At 34.4% G+C, this 18,751-nt stretch overlaps 1 protein-coding gene across 2 annotated transcripts in view; it reads right to left on the bottom strand.

The window, feature by feature from the left end:
• Positions 1-18,517, bottom strand: part of SLC4A10 (solute carrier family 4 member 10) — a 307,175-nt gene extending 288,658 nt beyond the window's left edge. For both annotated transcript variants that reach the window (XM_003795138.2, XM_003795139.2), the window contains exon 1: positions 18,406-18,517. In XM_003795138.2, the coding sequence (XP_003795186.1) occupies positions 18,406-18,453 (48 nt within the window). In that variant the 5' untranslated portion in view covers positions 18,454-18,517. The remainder of the gene's footprint in view (positions 1-18,405) is intronic.
• Between the last annotated feature and the right edge of the window lie 234 nt (positions 18,518-18,751).

Here is an 18,751-nt window from a genome sequence, read left to right as displayed (position 1 = left end):
AGGGGGATAGCTTGAGGCTCCGTCTCAAAATAAATATATAAATAAAGAAAGAATATCTATGGTATTTGAGGAAGTAGGGGAAACATTTCATTTATTATTCAAAGAAGACCATAAATTGTCATGGCCAAAATGGTATCTAGTGAGGATGTGCAATGACGAGTCTGGAAATTCATGCCTTCACTGCACAAGGGAACCAGGTATATAAGAGGTAAGATAGTAAGTAATTGTCTTATGCAGCATTTCAGTAATACCTCATTATTTGTGAAGTGCATCTTACTGGTGAACTAAGTTAAAGAAGTTTTTAAATAGGCCAGGCACAGTGGCTCACATCTATAATCCTAGCTGTCTTAAAAAAAAAAAAGGATTGTTTTCAATAGTTCAATATTTCTTCTGAGCTGTGACTTTAAAAGAGAAAACAAAACAAAAATACAGGTCAGTCTCAGTGACCTGTATGATTGAGTCTCAGTGACATGTCTATAGGCCCCTCAGAAGGCTGAGGCAAGAGGATTGTTTATTGTTTGAGACCAGGAGCTCCAGGCTGCAGTGCAATATCATGACCATGCTTGTGAATAGCCATGGCACTGCTGCCTGGACACATAGCAAGATCCTGTCTCAAAAATAAATAATAACAATAAAAGGAGGGAGGGAGGGAGGGAGAGGGAAGGAAGGAACTTCATGGAAAAATATTAACATACTGACAACAAAGTTGGAAATAGAGTACAAAAGAAAGGATCAGTGAAATGTCTACCAGGCCAATCGACAAAGTTTGTTAAATATCAGTGAAGCTTCTAGTACAGCGGTTCTCAACCTGTGGGTTGCAACCCCTTTGTTCAATTTGTAACAATGCAGCAATTAGGAAGGTTGAGAACCACTGTTGTAGCGGAAGTGAAAACTGGTATGTAATCTTTCTGAATAGAATTTTAGCAATATTTACAAATAGCCTCAAAAATTAGCCTAGTACCTCTTCAATGATGTGATTCATCCCACGACTGAGTTAGGGAAAATACAAAATGACCTTGGAAAACTTTATGGTGCCATATTCTACAGAACTGCTCACAAAAGGTTGAAAGTACATTGCAAGCACATGAGAGCCCGCTGAAGGAGCTTCTCCTGTCCAAGGATGAAATAATCTGACCAACAAAACAAATATTGTGTATTGAATTATGTCCCAGAAAATAAAATGAATACCTCTGAGTCTGTACTGAAAAAAATAAGTGTAATAAATGAATCAGGAAACAAATAAATGGAAGATAAGTAACAACTCTTCACTGCAGAATTCTAATTTATAAATGCGTAAAGAACAGGAGAAATAGTCACTATAAGCTATTATAAATGGAATTGCTTTCTTGATTTCTTTTTTCAGATAGTTTGCTGTCAGTAAATAAAAAGAACTACTGATTTTCCTTTTTTTTTTTTTTTGGCAGTTTTTGGCCCAGGCTGGGTTTGAACCCGCCACCTCCAGCATATGGGGCCAGCTCCCTACTCTTTTGAGCCACAGGTGCCATCCCTTTTTAAAATTTTTTTAATAATTCACATTTCAAAACTTTTGGGGGGTACAAGTGCTCTTGTTACATGGATGAACTGTATAATCTTGAAGTCAGGGTTTTTAATGTGCCTGTCACCAGAACAGTGTACATTGTACCCAGCAGGTAAGTTCTGATTGCTTGCTCTCTTCCTGTCCTCCCCTTCTTAGTTTCCATGTCCTTTACACTACTTTATCACCATCGTACACATCACTTAGCCCCCACTTATTAGTGAGAATATGCACTGTTTGTTTTTCATTCCTTAGTTACTTCACTTAGAATAATGTTCTCCAGTTCCATCTACTTGGAAATGACATCATTTCCTTCCTTTCTATGGCTCAGTAGTACTTCATGCTATATACACACACCATATTTTCCTTATCCACGTAACAGGTGATGGAAACTTAAGTTGACTTCACATCTTTTCAATTATGAATTATGCTACAATAAACACTCAGTAGAGGTGTCTTTTTTGATACAATGACTCCGTTTCCTTTGAGTAGACACCTAATAGTGGCATTGCTGACTCAAACAGTAGGTCTACTTTGGTTCTTTGAGAAATCTCCATACTATTCTCCATAGAGGCTGTACTAATTTATATCCCATCAACAGTGTATAAGCATTCCTTTCCCACATCTACACCAACTATTTTCTTTTTATTTTTTTAATCATGGTTATTCTGACATGGGAAAGGTAATATCTCAGTGTGGTTTTAATTTGAATTTACCTGATAATTAGATATGGTGAGCATTTTTTCATTGGTCATTTATATATCCTATTATGAAAAACTTTTGCTCATGTCTTTTGCCCACTTTTTTTATTTTCATTTTTTATTAAATAATAGCTGTGTACATTAATGCAGTTATGGGGTACAGTGTGCTGGTTTTATATACAATTTGAAATATTTTCACCCAACTGGTTAACATAGCCTTCATGGCATTTTCTTTGTTATTGTGTTAAGATATTTTTATTTGGCATATTCTTGCTGATCTGAGTTCTTGTAGATTCTGAACATTAGCCCTTTATTGGACATATAGTTTGTGAATAGTTTCTTCCATTGTGTAGGTTGTCCATTTACTTTCTTGGTTATTTCCACTGCTGTGCAGAAACTTTTTAATTTAATTAAGCCCTATTCATTTATTTTTTATATTGCTATATTTGCTTTGGATTCTTGGTCATAATTTTTTTGCCTAGCCCAATGTCCAGAAAAGTTTTTCTACATTTTCTTCTAGAATTTTTATGTTTCAAATCTTATAGTTAAGACTTTAACCTATCTAGAGTTAACTTTTGTGTATGGGGAAAGACAGGAATCCAGTTTCATTCTTTTGCATGTTGACTATCCATTTTTCCCAGAACCATTTATTGAAGTATGTCCTTTCCCCAGTGTAAATTCTTGTCAACTTTGTTGAAGATAAGTTAGCTGTAACTGTGTGTGTTTATTATGGAGTTCTCTAAACTATTTGTCTATTTTTATAGCAGTATTATGGTGTTTGGTTATATAGCCTTGTAGTATGATTTAAAGGCAGGTACCGTGACACCTCCAGATTTGTTCTTTTTGCTTGGGATTGCTTTGGATACCCAGACTATTTCTTCTGTCCATATGAAATTTAGGATTGTTTGTTCTAAATCCGTGAAAAATTATGTTGGTATTTTGACAGGAATTGTATTGCATCAATAAATAATTTGGGGCAGTATGGACATTTTAATGATGTTTATTCTTCCAGTGCATGGACAGGTGATGTTTTCCATTTGTTTGTGTCATATATGATTCCTTTCATTTTATAGTTCTTCTGCCAGAGATCTTTTATCTCCTTGGTTAAATATATTCCTGGATATATATTTTCTTTTCTTTTTAGCTGTTGTAAATGCCATTGAGTGCTTCATTTGACTCTCCTCTTAGCTGTTATTAGTGTTATTAGTGTAACAGCTTTTTGATGTGAGCATTTAAGTCTATAAACTTCCCTCTCACTACTGCTATACCCCAAAGATTTTGGAAGCTTTTGTCATTTCTTTCAATAAATTAAAAAACTCTTTTGATTTCCATCTTGATTTCATCATTGACCCAAGCATCTCTCAGCAGCAGCTTGTTTACTTTCCATGTATTTGTGGAGCTTTGAGTGTTTCTCCAGGAACTGATTTCTAATCAATTTCTATATCATCCTGAATGATATAAAGTTAATTTCAATTGTTCTGAATTTACTGAGACTTATTTTATGGCCTAATGAATAATCTATCTTGGAAAATGTCCCACGTGCTGATGAGATGACTGTATATTCTATAGTTTGGGGTATAATTTTCTGTAAATATCTCTTAGTCCCATTTGTTCTAGGGTCTTACTTAAGTTCAATGTTTTGTTGTTGATCTGCCTAAACATCTCTCTAGTTCTGTTAGTGGAGTGTGAAGTCTGTGGCTATAATGATCGTGTGTTTATGTCTCTTCTTAGTTATAGAAGAATTTGCTTTATGAATCTAGGTGTTCCTGTGTTATGTGCATATGTTTTTAGGATCATTATATCTTCTTACTGAATTGATCCCTTTTTATCATTGTATAATGTTTATCCTTGTCTTTTTTTTAACCATTGTTGATTTAGTCTTTTTAGTCTTATATGAGAATAGCTATTCCTTCACACTTTTATTTCCATTTGTGTGGATTATTTTTCCTCTACTCCTTTACACTGAGTCTGTGAGAATCTTTATGAGCAAAATGGGCTTCCTGAAATAACATATATTTTTGTTTTTTGTGCATTCAACCAATCTATATCTTTGAAATGGGTCATTGAGACCATTCATACTCAGTATTAATATTGATATATTAGTTACTGTTCTGGTCATAATGTTGATTGTTACCTTATAGCTTTGTTTTCTCACTTGTGTTAATGTTTTATAAGAGCTGTTTTAACTTTTGAGAATTTTTACACTGGTGGGTATCAATTATTTTGTCCATGTTTAGAACACTTCTAAGTATTTCTTGCAGGGCAGGTCTAGTGGTGACAAATTCCCTTAGTGTTTGCTTCTCTGCAAAAGACTATTTCTCCTTTATTTATAAACTTAGTTTTGCAGGATACAAAATTCTTGGCTGGCAATTATTATGTTAAAGGAGTCTAGATATAGGACCCCATTTCTTTCAAGCTTGCAAGGTTGCTGTTGAGGAATCTTCTGTCAGTCTACTGGTTTTCCTTTGTAGGTTACTTTATATTTTCACCTCGAGGCTCACAGGAGCTCCTCCTTCTCATTAATGTTGGCCAGTCTAATTACTATATATGTTGGTGCTTCTCTTTTTTGCAATAAATCACCTCTTGCTCATTGGGTTTCTTATATGTGGATGGCTAAGTCTCTAGCAGTAACAAACGTTTTCCTCAATTATTCCCTCAATAAGTATTCCAGGCCTTTTATTTTTTCTTCTTCCTCCTCAGGGATGCCTATACTTTTTTGAAATGTGGCCATTTTACATAGTCCACATTTCCCATGGACTTTGTTCTTTCCTCTTGATTGAGCTCAAGTCTGTGGTAAAAGGGAGTAACCCCAAAGGGACCAGCAGTCAGTTCTCTGTTCTCAAGAAGCTCCCAGTTCACTGACCACAGCAGTTCTTGGCCTTATGAAGAAAAAGAATCTCTCCAACAGGAAAGGGTAGAGAGAAGAAGCTAGTCAAGAGTACAAAGTTATAGTTAGATAACTGAAATAATTTATTTCTGGTGTTATATTGCACAGTAGGGTGACTGTAGTTAACAATTATATTTCAAAGCAGCTAAAAGAGAGGATTTTGAATATTTCCACCACAAAGATGTAAGTATTTGAGGTGATGGATATGTTATTTACCCCAATTTGAGCACTGCACAATGTATAAGCATATTAAAATATCACCCTGTATCCCACAAATATATATAATTGCTATGTATTGATTAAAAACAAACAAACTTTAAAAATAAAATCACTACAAAGCAAATACCACTGAGATAAGTGCTGCAAGAAATATTCACTAATGAATGCTTAAATTAGTATGCAAAAATTTGAGGAAAACAGAATATTTGCACAGTCTCAAAGTATATCCCCCAAAATATTATTATAAAGGGAAAATTTTTTACTTTTCAATGTGAAAAAACTGAAGACATCCCTATAATCAAGGTCAACATCACCAGAAATAAGATTTCATGTATCAGGTATAATACATGGAAAAGGGAACAACATCACTTCTATGATATTGCTAACAATGCACAACCTCAATCTGATTATGAAAATCTCAAACACAAAGGTAATCTCCCAGAAGCCTGTATACTTCAAGAGTGGAAAGTTCACGAACGATAATGGAAGACTAAATAATTGTTACAAAGATTACAGAAAAGTGATAAGTTAATATAATATGGTATTCTGAATTGTATACTGGAATATAAAAAGGATACTAGTGGAAAAAGTGGTGCTTCTGGAATAAATATGGTAAGCTAGTTAATGTAATTATATCAGTGTTAACTTCCTAGTTCAGTTTTAATAATTAACTTAGTTATATAAGATGTTAACATTAGTGTAAGGTGGATGAAAGGTATATGGAAATTCTAGGCACTATTTTTGCAATTATTGTGTAAGTGCAGAATTATCTCAAAATAAAAAGTTAAAAAATTACAAAATGAGTGCTTTCTTTTATATTTACATTCAATGCTTTCTAAGCTATCCTAAAAAACAGTTTCCTATCATACTTTTATAATTAGTACAATGCATTTTTTTATACTCACCAGATTATATAAATATTATGTAATTATCTGACATACAATTATTATTACAATTATATTAATGTATAGATATCTAATATCTATCATATATTATTAATATATAATTATATACAAATATTATATAAGTTGAATTGGTTTTCAAGTTATGATGAGGTTATCATATAATAGCTATTATTGAGTCATTTTCTGAACAATATTATATATATTTCATTAATTTTCATAAACCTGTGATGTTGATACTATTATTGTTACCATTCCTATTTTACAGATAAGAAAAGTAGGACTTCGAACACTTACGCAATTTGCCAAGGTTGGCATATCTATTAATTAAAACAGGACTGTTTGAATCCAGAGCCCAAGCTCGTAACAATGTTGCTCCTTAATATATCACCCATAATATGATTAAGGAGTTCCACAAACTTGGCTCTGTGAAAGCAGCACAGAATTATCTAAAATGACAATACATTCAAGAATCTAACAAGCTATAACCCAATTATAGCCCAAGAAGAAGGGGAAAGGGGTGAAGGAGGGGAGAGGAGGATGGGTGGAGGGAGGGTAATTGGTGGGACTATACCTAAGGTGCATCTTACAAGGGTACATGTGAAATTTATTAGGTAGAGAATATAAATGTCTTAACACAATAACTAAGAAAATGCCGTGAAAGCTATGTTAACCAGTTTGATGAAAATATTTCAATTGTATATAAAACCAGTTCATTGTACCCCATGATTCCATTAATGTATTTTTTCATTAATGTGTACACAGCTATGATTTAATTTAAAAAATACAAAATAAGATAAAATTACATAAAATTATTTTATAAAAAGAATCTAGCACACTGATTCAGGAAACAAGTTATATGTGTTTTTATATATAACAAGCAAAATAATTTGTATACAGATGCTTCTCAACTTACAACAGGGTTTTGTCTGAGAAAGACCAACATAAATTAAATATATCTATGTCAAAAGTACATTTTTCTACTTACAATATTTTCAACTTGGGATGTGTTTACCTATAAGTGACCCAAACATAAGTCAAGAAGAGTAGTAACTGCATCTAGCTTTTGCACAATTGCAAAGTGGAAAAATCACAAGTAAAGCCACTGTAAGTTGGGACCATCTACATATATGTCTAGATAAATATGTATATACACAACATTTCAAAGTAATATATAATACATGCTAAATAAATAAAATGGGCAAGAAGCACTGAATTTTCTAACCTGTTATGATTTATTTTGAAAAATGGCTCTCTTTGTTTTGTAGCAAAGCAGTCTCCCAGCATTCTCAAAGCTAAAATAATTTAAAAACATATAATGATTTTTTTCTATTTTGTTAATTTTTTTTGCAGTTTTTGGCCCGGGCTGGGTTTGAACCCACCACCTCCAGTGTACGAGGCCAGCACCCTACTCCTTTGAGCCATAGGTGCTGCCCCTATTTTGTCAATTTTTTAAGGCAAAAATTCTCAATTTTAATGTATCTAAGAATCACCCCGCACACTTTTTTAAATGCTGGTTTCCTCGTGCTACTCTTTAACATTCTGAGCCCAGAGACTTGAATAAGACCTGAAATAGATTTTCAACTAGCCCTCCTATGCCTCCAATGCTAGTGGTCCTCAAATTCGAGGTTTTCAGTAATTCTTTTGTTTAATGGGGGAAAAGTACTAATTTTTTGAATCTACTGCAAGTTACCTGTAAATTATATAATATCAGGTATTTGAGAGACATTTATATTATAAAGTTATACTATGTTAATAAACCATAAAGTACATGGTATGAATTCAAATAACGTATTATACGTTAGGGCTATGTCCTACTACTATCTACATGTTGGGTTTGTTCTGGGTTTTGCTTTGTTGTTAGTCATTTTTTTTACCACTTATTTTGAGCAAATCAAATCGGTTCAGTTAGACTTATTCCTAGAGAAACTTAAATACCAACAGAAATCCACCACTTCATTTGTGAAACAAGCTGTATGAATTTAAAAATTATGAAATGTGTTTCATAAGCACAGTTATATTTTTGATCCCATCTGGTAGTTGTTATGTACCTAACTGCTTTTTATGGCACTTGCTTTCTGTAATTTGACCTGGTCAGCATCTTTGATATCAAAGTCCCATTAATTTTTTTAAAAAGCCATTAGAAAGAAATAGACTTCTCTAAATAATTTTGGTTTTTCAGAATTAGCAAGAACAAGCACAGTTGCAAATACATTTTGGAGGCACTCCAGCAACCTAACACATTCAATATGCAATGGGAAAATTCTGCTTTAAAAACTTGAGTTATTAGATCCTGAGAGTATAATGTCGATGATGAATGAGTAAGTCTTGTTGATACTGATACAGGGACTTTGTCATTATTTCAAACTATATAAAGAGTGTTTAGCTATCATACAACCTCTCTCTATCCAACTGAGTCTGTATATTAAGCTCCATTTTCATCCTGTGAGAAAGAACATCTCTGGAATTATGAATTATGTGAAATTTAACATGAGCCTAATATTTAAACTTAACATAAGATCAACTATACAAATAGCACTTCAGAAATTTTCATGTTATCCTTAATATATTAAGTGCCTAGAGAATCCCACTAAGACAAAACATTGCCACAAGAAATTAATATCTAAATAAAATTTGACCCAAGTAAAATAGTTCTTTCTCTCTAGTACATAGAATATTCCATATACTCATAACTCAACTTTGAATATATATTCCAAGAGATCTCTAGGTCTGTAAATAGTTTGCTGAAACTCTGACCAATCTGAACATTATATTCACAATGAGAGTAGATTGTATGGTAAAGAATATCTAGGGTGTGTATCTGAAGTTATTTTAAATGTTTATAAATATCTTATAAATATTTTATATGCACTCTTCTTAATTTATACAAATATGAGTGATATAACCATTTTTCAGATCCTTGGCCTTCTCTCTGTTAGTAATAATAGTAAATAACAACATATTCTTTTTGAGATAAAATTTACATAACATAACATTCATCATTTTACAGTGTACAATACAGTGTTTTTCTAGTATATTCAGAGTGTTTTTTGTTTGTTTGTTTGTTTGTTTTCTTTTTTGGTGCAACCATCACCACTATATAATTCCAAAACACTACCATCACCCCAAAAAGAAACTCTGTATCTATTAGCTGTCATACTCCCTGGATTTACCTACACTGGACATTTCATATAAATGGAATATCATATGTGCTCAAAAATACCTTATATTTTCAAGTACCTTGTATCACAGTATTTTCATATTTGATTGAAGAAGTAGAAGTGCAACTTTGTTTTATAATGAAATTCCTTTTTATTGTTTAAATGGTTTTAAAGGAATAAAGCCACTTATTAACTGGATGAAATATTTTCAAATCCTAGCTTAACACTTATTAGCTACATAAACTTAGATAATATACTCAACTTTCTTAGCCTCAGTTTCTCATCTATAAGGTTAGAAAAAAAGAAAAAGAAAAAGAAAACTTTAGTAGCCTTTGAGGATTATCATTAGATGAGAGACGTTTGCACTATCAGGCACCTAAGACAATATCTATTGCAAAGATTGCCTAATTACCATTTTAGTTTGGGACTTGATTGTTGACTCTACACTAGAATAGGGATGATACAATAGTAGAAAGAATGATAAATTAGAAATCAAAAGATTTGGACTCCAGGCCAAGTTCTGACATTAACAAGTGAAATAGCACACCCTTAAAAATATTTCTTTATGCTTTTGATGTTCAGTTTCATCTCTGTAAATTAAGTAGCCAGTACAAATTCTTGTCTTCAGTTGATCTCTATAGTCTTTGGGTCAAATATGTAGACAGAAGTGTCCAGCCTGTGGCTGCAGGTCACATGCTAATTTTGTGAAGACTTTTTTTGCTTATCTGTGCTGTCAGATATGAACAGTATTCAGGAATACTATTATGATTATTATTATTATTGCTAATCAGCTTTTATTAGTGTTTGTGAATTTACTGTGTGACCCAAGACAACTCTTCTTCTAATGTGCAGCAAAGAAAACAAAAGGCTGGACAGTCTTGCAAGTAGAACCTCCATAGTTGACCACCACCCCACATTGACCACCTCCTTAAGTTGACCTAATTTTCATAGACCAGACATGCACCACATGCACTCAATTAAAAGTCCTATGTTAATCACCTCTGTATGTTGACCAATTTTGTTACAGTCTTTTGGGTGGTAAACTTACAGAGGTTCTACTGTATAAGAGTCTATTTATTTTTAAACTTGTATCATTAATTAATACCTTTGCAAAACAGAAGTCACCAAGCATAGTTGTGTTCACTGGTGAATTCTATCAAATTATTTAAAAAGAAATTATACCAATTCCCTACAATCTATTTCAGAAAATAGAAGCAGAGGGAATACTCAGTAACTAATTCTGTGAGGCCACCATTACCGTAACACCAAAAACAAAGATGTAAGAAGAAAAGAAAACTATAGACCAGTATTTCTCATAAATATAAAAGCAATAATTCTCCAAAAAAATTACTGAATCATATCTAACAATGTATTAAAAGAATGAATTATATAACACAACCAAATTATGCAAAGCTATTTCAACATTTGAAAATCAATTAATGCAAATACATCATATCAATAGGTTAAGAAAGAAAAATCACATGATCATATCTATAGAAAGCAAAAAACAAAACCAAATGTCAATCCAATACCCATTCATGATAAACATTTTCAGTATACTAGGAATTGAGAAGAACCTCCTCAATTTGAGAAAGAATATCTATAAAAATCCTACAGTTATTATGATGCTTAATGGTGAGAAACTCAAAACTTTTCCACTAAGACCAGGAATAAGGCAAGGATGTCCCCTCTCACCACTGCTTTTTAACATTATACTGTAAGAACTACCTAATAAGACCAAAACAAAACAAACTGGTTAGTTCTTCCCAAAGATAAAAACTGTCTTTGGATTTTATTTTATTTCTTATGCAGAAAATCTTAAAGAATCAACAAAAAATTTTTGGAAGTAGTAGTGATTATAACAAGGTTACAGATACTAGGTTAATATAAAAAAGTCAACTGATTTTCTAGAAACCATCAGTAAATAAGTGGAACTTGAAATTAAAAACACAATATTATTCATACAGGCACCAAAAACATTAAACCAGTTAGGTATAAGTCTAGCAAAATACATACAAGATCTATACGAGGAAAACTACATAATTCTAAAGAATTATAACTCTTTGATCCAACCTGTGGCTGCAAAGAAGCAAATAAGTAGAAAGCTATTCCATGTTAATGGATAGGAAGACTCAATGTTGTCAAAATGTCAGTTATTACCAATTTGATCCATAAATTCAATTCAGTCCCAATCAAAATCCCAGCAAGTTATTTTGTCAATATCAATGAACTGATTCTAAAGTTTATATGAAGAGGCAAATGACCCACAATAGATAGCAGATTACTGAAAGAGAAGAACAAAGTTAGAGAACAGATGCTACCCAACTTCAAGATTTACTATAAAGCTACAATAATCCAGACAATGTGATACTAGTGAAAGAAGAAACAAACAGATCGATTGAACAGAATAGAAATTCTGGAAATAAACCCACAGACATATGTAGAGTCAATCTATCTTTGAAAAAAAAGAGCAAAAGCAATACAGTGGGGGAAAATAATACCTTTATTGGTAAATGATGCTGCAACATCATTTTGCATTCATAGGAAAAAAATGAATTTAGACATAGACTTTCTACCCTTAATAAAAGTTAACTCAAAATAATTACAGACCTAAATGTAAAATGCAAAACTATTTAGCTCCTAGAAGATAACACAGGAGAAAATTTAAATGACCTAGGGTTTGGCAATGATTGTTAGGCACAACAGTCAAGGCAGAATCCACAAAAGAAGAAATCGATAAACTAGACTTCATTAAAATTAAAATTTTCTGCTCTGCAAAAAATAGTCAAAAGAATGAAAACGCAAGCCACAGACTAGGAGTAAATATTTGCAAAAATTATATATGGTAAGACCAATATATTCTTTGTGTATTTATTCAAAATATACAAAGAATTAATGTATTCTTGTATATTTATTCAAAATATACAAAGATTCTTAAAACTTAACAGTGAAAAATTAATAAGAAAAATTATTTAAAAATAGGGCAAAGTCCTTAACAGACACCTCATCAAAGAAGACATACAGATCGCAAATAGGTATAGACAAGAAGCTCCACATCATATGTCATTGGGGAAATGCAAAGTAAAACAATGAGATACTGCTGCACACCTAGTAGAGTGGCCCAGATCCAAACGCTGACCCTAGCAAATGCTGGTGCGTGTGTGGGGTAACAAGAACTCTCCTTCATTGTTGGTGGTAGTGCAACATGGGGCAGCCACTTTGGAAAACAGTTTGGCAGTTTCTAAAATCACTAAATTCTCTTTCTGTACAATTCAATAATCATACTCCTTTGAATTCACCTGAAAGAACTGAAAACTTATGTCCACACAAAAACTTAGATATAGATTTGTCCAGAGCAGCTTTATTCACAATTGCCAAAACCTAGAAGCAGCCTACTTGTCTCCTAGAAGGTGAACGCATAAACAAAGTGTGGTACATCCAGACAGTGGAAAATTATTCAGTGCTAAACAGAAATGAGCTACCAAGCCGTGAAAAAACATAGAGGAAATAAATGCTTATTACTAAGTGAAGGAAGCCAATCGGCAAATGCTCCATCCTGTATGATTCCTCCTATTTCACAATATAGAAAAGGCAAAACTATGAAAAGAATAAACAGACCAGAGGTTGCCACAGGTTGGTGGGGAAAGAGTGATGAACAGGCAGAGCATGGAGGATTTTAGGGCAGTGAAACTGCTCTGTATGATATAAGTGGATACATGTTTTTATAAACCTGCCCAAAGCTATTAAATGTTTAACAACCAAGTCTTAATGCAAAGATAATAATTTGCTGATATAGATTCAGCAATTGTAAGAAAGGTACCACTGTGGTGGGAGATGGTTTTAATAGGGGAGTCTGTGCACGTGCCAGTAGGGTTGGGGATATATGAGAAATCTTTATAGCTTCTTCCCAGTATTGTTCTGAGCCTAAACCTCTCTAAATAAGACCAATTAAAATATATATGTATATAATTCCATAAAAATGAAACATATATAAGCAATTCCCCTTTTCTAATGAAAAGTAAGACCCCAAGGAATATCTGAGACAATTGTTTGATATGTCTAAGACATATCAAAATTTCAATGTAAGTTTACTTTATTTTTTAAAAATCATAAAGCTTAACATTTGTTACATAGATTGAAAGCGGCATCTTCACAGAAAGTTAAATGATCAAATATCATGTATTCTAGGAAATGCAAAAAAGGAAGAGTTGATTTTCTCTACAAAAAAGAGTGGAGAGTGGCCCCCACACTGGCGTTTGGCATCCTATAGTAACTGACAGGACCTGTAAGGCATTGCAATCTATATACACACCCAGTTGAGACTTCTGAAGCAAACACCCTTTCAGGTTAGGAAGAAATAATATTCTGACCAAACTCTCTAACTTTATTTGAGTTCCAGACTTTGGACCAGGTATTTTCTAACTCATCATCTTAAACTATCCTACTTCCTAATCTGACCTCAATGTTTTTATCATGAACTTAACACTATGATAATCAACCAATAAAGAAATTTAATCCTGTAGACTTTAGATTCTACCACTCATGCTTGACCTTATAATCTTACACATATATTTTATTTCTATAGTAACTCACCATTCTAGAGTTAACAGGTCAAGTCATGAAAGTGGAATGAAGATTAATTTCTTAGAATTAATTTCTTAGAGTGAATATTGCTTCCTACAAACCACCCTGTGTGGTATGTTTTCTGTAAATGCAGATTATAATTTAAATTTCAATTCAAATAAGAAAACAGTATTACTTAGCCAAATGATATACTATTTTTGTTACCTTGACATTTTAGCCCCATTTTCCTTCCCCCAATTTAATAATATAGACTTCTTAATAACATTTTTTCACAAATATAAAAAATTCAATAAACTGGGCCATTTAGAAACCTTGAATCAGCATTTTCAAAGGTACCAAATTCTATCATCTACCCCATACCATCAAATTATCTTTTATTATTTATTTATTTATTCATTTATTATTTTTCTGAGACAGGGTCTTGTTCTGTCACTGGAGCTAGAGTGCAGTGGCATGAGCATAATTCACTGTAGTCTCAAACTCCTGGACTCAAGCAATCCTACTGCCTCTGCCTCCCAAAGATCTAGGAACACAGACATGAACCACTGTGTCCAGCCCCAAATTACCTTTTAAAAATGAGATTTATTGTAGTTTCATATTTTTTGATATTTCTTGAAGTTTTATGAGTAAGCCCAAATTAAAAGACATAATTTTAAGACATCAGAATCTTATAAGGGACCCAAAAGGGACTTACTATATATCACCCAAGATTAAATGGCATAGGAAGGATATATTTGTTATAAGAATATTTTCCTAGAAGTTTTTCCATTGCCTGATAATTTAAAAGTTTGCTAGGTTACTCCTAGAAGCAAATACAATACTGAATGTCAAAGGAAAACATGAAATAATTAATGCAATCCTAAATATTTGGCTTCATGCTTTTAAAAAGTTAATTCCATCCTTCCTAAAGTGATATAACCATTATATATATCCATATATATCTATCTCAAAAAGGTTTTAACAGTGATTAAATATTTGAGGAGAAAGCAGTAGTCTCTTAAAAAGTTAAACTGAATCCCATTTTTAGACTAGCTAGATCATGGGTTGCTGCCTGTCTTATTCATTGCTGTATCTCCAAGACCAAGAACATGTTAGGCCAATAGTAAACCCTTAATAAGTGAATGAATCTTCTGGAAATGCTTGTTCTTTACCTCAGCCATAGCAGTCAGTTGCTCCCAAGGTCAGACTGTGTTCTGGGCCCAGAAGAGTGATTTCCCTCAGATTTAGAGTGATTGAACTTACGAAATGCAATGATGGCTTGTCTAGTAAAAGTAAAGTATTTTCAAGGCTTCCTAAGAAAGTTTTGGAGGAAAGAGAAACACATCAGGGGCTCCTTCACCGACACCCTCCAGATGTACTTTATCTATAGTAAATGGTAGTAAATCTTGGGGGGGGTTATTATAATTTCCATTTCACTGAAATCTGAATTAATACATTCACTCATATGACATACTTGTTCCTTCCTTGATTTTTTCCCCCTCACTTCTCTATGTACCGCTGGCTACTTCTGTCCCATATCTAATCTTACCTTTCAATGCCTTTCCAATTGGTTTTCCATTCATATGGCAAAGTTTCATAGCTATCACTCAAATCCCCAATTCCCACCACCACTGCAAAGTCTCGTCTCGTGTTTCCTTTCCCATTCTTTCTTGGTAGACAGTATTGACAAACCCCCCTCATAAAAACCTGAAACTTAAACTTTTTCTCAATATCTATAATGAGATGAATATATATCAATAAATAGATACACATATTCATATCAACAGGATAATAGCAACATTAATAATGATAACAGCAACCAATGTTTATTGAGCACTTCCTACTTGCCAGGTACTTCATATAGGTTATTTCATTTATTCAGCACAAATCTTAAAAGCTACATGCCATTCCCTTTCCACAACAGAAGAAACTAAGACCCATAACTTTCCAATATCATATAGTAAATAAACAGCAGTGCTGGGACCTACTGGACTATGTTCTTAAATATTATCCAATATTGCCTCTCACATCATTAATTTGGGCTGATTAATTTTCTAAATCAGAGCCCAGTGCTACTTCTTTCTCTCTCATCCGAGACCAAAAACTACAGTCCTAGAACTGTAAAAACATGGTAAGTCTGATTAAGAAAGTGATGCAGAAAATATTGAATGTTTTTGAAAATTTCTTAACTAGTTTTAGAAAACCTATATTCGAGTCCTAGCTTCATCACTGTGTGATCTTAGCCATTTAATTCAGTCTCCCTGTGCCTCAAGTTCTCATCTTTAAATGAAAATAATAAAACCAGTTTTACATAAAATACTTGTTTTGAAAAAAAAAAAAAAAACACCATAAAAGCAATTGAGGAAGGTGAAAACACTGTATGAGTGTAAATTGGCCCAAGAATTCAGCAACCATTCTGGACTCTCAGGCTTGTTTTTCTTATAATGAACAGCTAACATGATCCTCTCTTGCCATTAAGCTGTGTGACTATTTAGAACTGGCTGGTATTCTCATGAAATTCAAACTTTAGATTTATTTCATGGGGATAATATGAAATCAAATTTTGGCTTTCTAAAATTTTCATCAGCTTTATTGCAGACCTTTTTCCCTAGCCAAACTTGTATTTTCCCTGCTCTTTTAAGCCACAAACTGGTTGCCCATCTAGCCCAGTAATATTATCCTTTTCTAAATTCCTCTAGTTAATCCTCATTTGGTACTAAACCCTTTAACTGTTCCCCACAAGTGACAATCCATAAGCCACATCAAACAGGCTGAAGCCTGTTTTTCTAGGACAGTCTCCAACACACACTTTCTCACTCTCTCCCAATCTCTCTCTCTCTCTCCAAAAACAGATTTTTTTTCCTATATCTAATATTCCCTAAATCTCCATACAACAAATCCTGTGTATAGTTCCTCTCTCATTTCCAGGGAAATGGCTACTGATAGCATTGATCCTATATATTCTGAGCAATCATATTATCCTAATTTCTGCATTGGTTTAAGTTTAGGAAAGTGGACAAACCTTTCACTCTTTTTTTTTTTCAAATTCCATTTTGATTCCCCAGAGAAATATCTCTACTTTTAAGCAGGCAGGCTGACTGACATACTTCCTTCCCCTGCCCCCACCCCGGCTCTGACACGTCTCCTGCCCTTTATTTAGGCTCTATTCTTAGTAGTGACTCTTGCATTCTTCCTATCTCCCTGCTCCCTCTCTGCCCAAACCTGCGGCTGGAGGAGAACTGGGCATGCTCAGTAGTCACAGCTGATTCCGGAGATGCAAACTGGAATCTTTTTGCAGCGTTTGAGCCTGGCAAGAGAGGTAAGGCCCTGAAAATGCAGTGGCCCAGAATCTGCCCACTACCCATACAGTACCATTTGATTTAAAGGTGTGTTCAAAGCCTGGGAATGAACTCAGAAATGGACAGCTTACTTCCAGAACCTAGTCTGCAGGTGGGTCACCCACCTGAGTAACAGAGAGCTGAGAAACAGCTCTTCAGTCTGGTTTAGTGCAGGGAAGGGATTTCTGCTGTGGCATTGCTGATAGATTCCTGAAGCTATCAGCTTGGCATCTCTGTTGCATCAAGAGAATACTGGGGTATTTTTTCTTTTCTTTTCTTTTCTTTTTTTTCCTTAAACACAGCAACATCAGCTGCTCCAGACCGAAAAAGATGTTGCCTGAAGATCTCCAAAGTCTGCAAGCCAGACAGAGAAATTGTGGAGAGGACAGAAAAATCAATCACCTATCTAAAAATTAAATCTAGGGAGACAGCTTAAGGACCCAGAAATAAACAGATGGGCTACTTGCAAATGAGTTCAGGAACCTTTCAGATACTCAAATCTGAATAGTGTGCCTGTCCCCCCCAAATGCATACCTTATTTGTACATGAACCATGACCCATTTCCCTTTGAGAAAGAGAATGACAACACACACACACACACACACACACACACACACAAACACACAGATCCTGTTCTCTCTCCTGGTGGCTGCAGAGACTAAATCTCTAGAGCTGCAACAGCAGCAGATTCCCTCACCTCACTGCCTGGGAATGAGGTATGTGGAGGAAATGTGTCAGGGGTTAAAAAAACGATAAAAGGGGGCTTCTTTGCAAGGGCTTAAACCACCAAGCAGTAACAGGCAGTGAGAGAGAGATACAACTGCCCCTGCTGCTAAAACCCAGCCATTTCATCAAACAGCAGCAAACATGAGACATTTCATCACTGTAGTGCATCCATATTGAGAAGGGGGGTGGGGGAAATCATGTGCTTTGCTTTATGCATTTCAGTCTCCGGAGATGGGAGGAGACCCCTGTCCATATGTCGTGGGAGCTATCCACCACCCCAAAAGTACATTCACTGCACCTAGCTAACAGACCACTTGCCTGACAGGTTTTGCAGCAAACGCTGTTAATCTAAGTGACAGCAGGTTGTCTCTTACCGTAGGCAGCAGCGGCTCCATTTGGGCTCCCTGGTCTTTAATCTCCATGTTTTGTAACGCCTCTGGAATAAGCACCTTGCTCTGCAGTGTCTTCAGTGTCTTACACCCAGCCCGGCACTCGCTCTGCTTAGTATTCGGATCAGGTAGCTCTGAAGCAGGAGGCAATTGCACACTCCAACTCACCAGAGTCACATGGCTCCTACTCACTCGGGCTGCTGGCCAGGTTTTGCACTGAATGCCTTGGATCCCTGGGCCGGTAAGAGAGATCCCCCAAGCCCTATATCACTGCCCACACCTGGCTACTGGTATAAAATACAGCCTGCAATGCTGTAATGGACATTAAGAA

Source organism: Otolemur garnettii, unplaced genomic scaffold (assembly GCF_000181295.1).
Source record: "Otolemur garnettii isolate 467f Iridium unplaced genomic scaffold, OtoGar3 scaffold00090, whole genome shotgun sequence".
Lineage (NCBI taxonomy): Eukaryota > Metazoa > Chordata > Mammalia > Primates > Galagidae > Otolemur > Otolemur garnettii.
The sequence above is the reverse complement of the archived record's forward strand: the minus strand, read 5'-3'. Positions and strand labels throughout refer to the sequence as shown.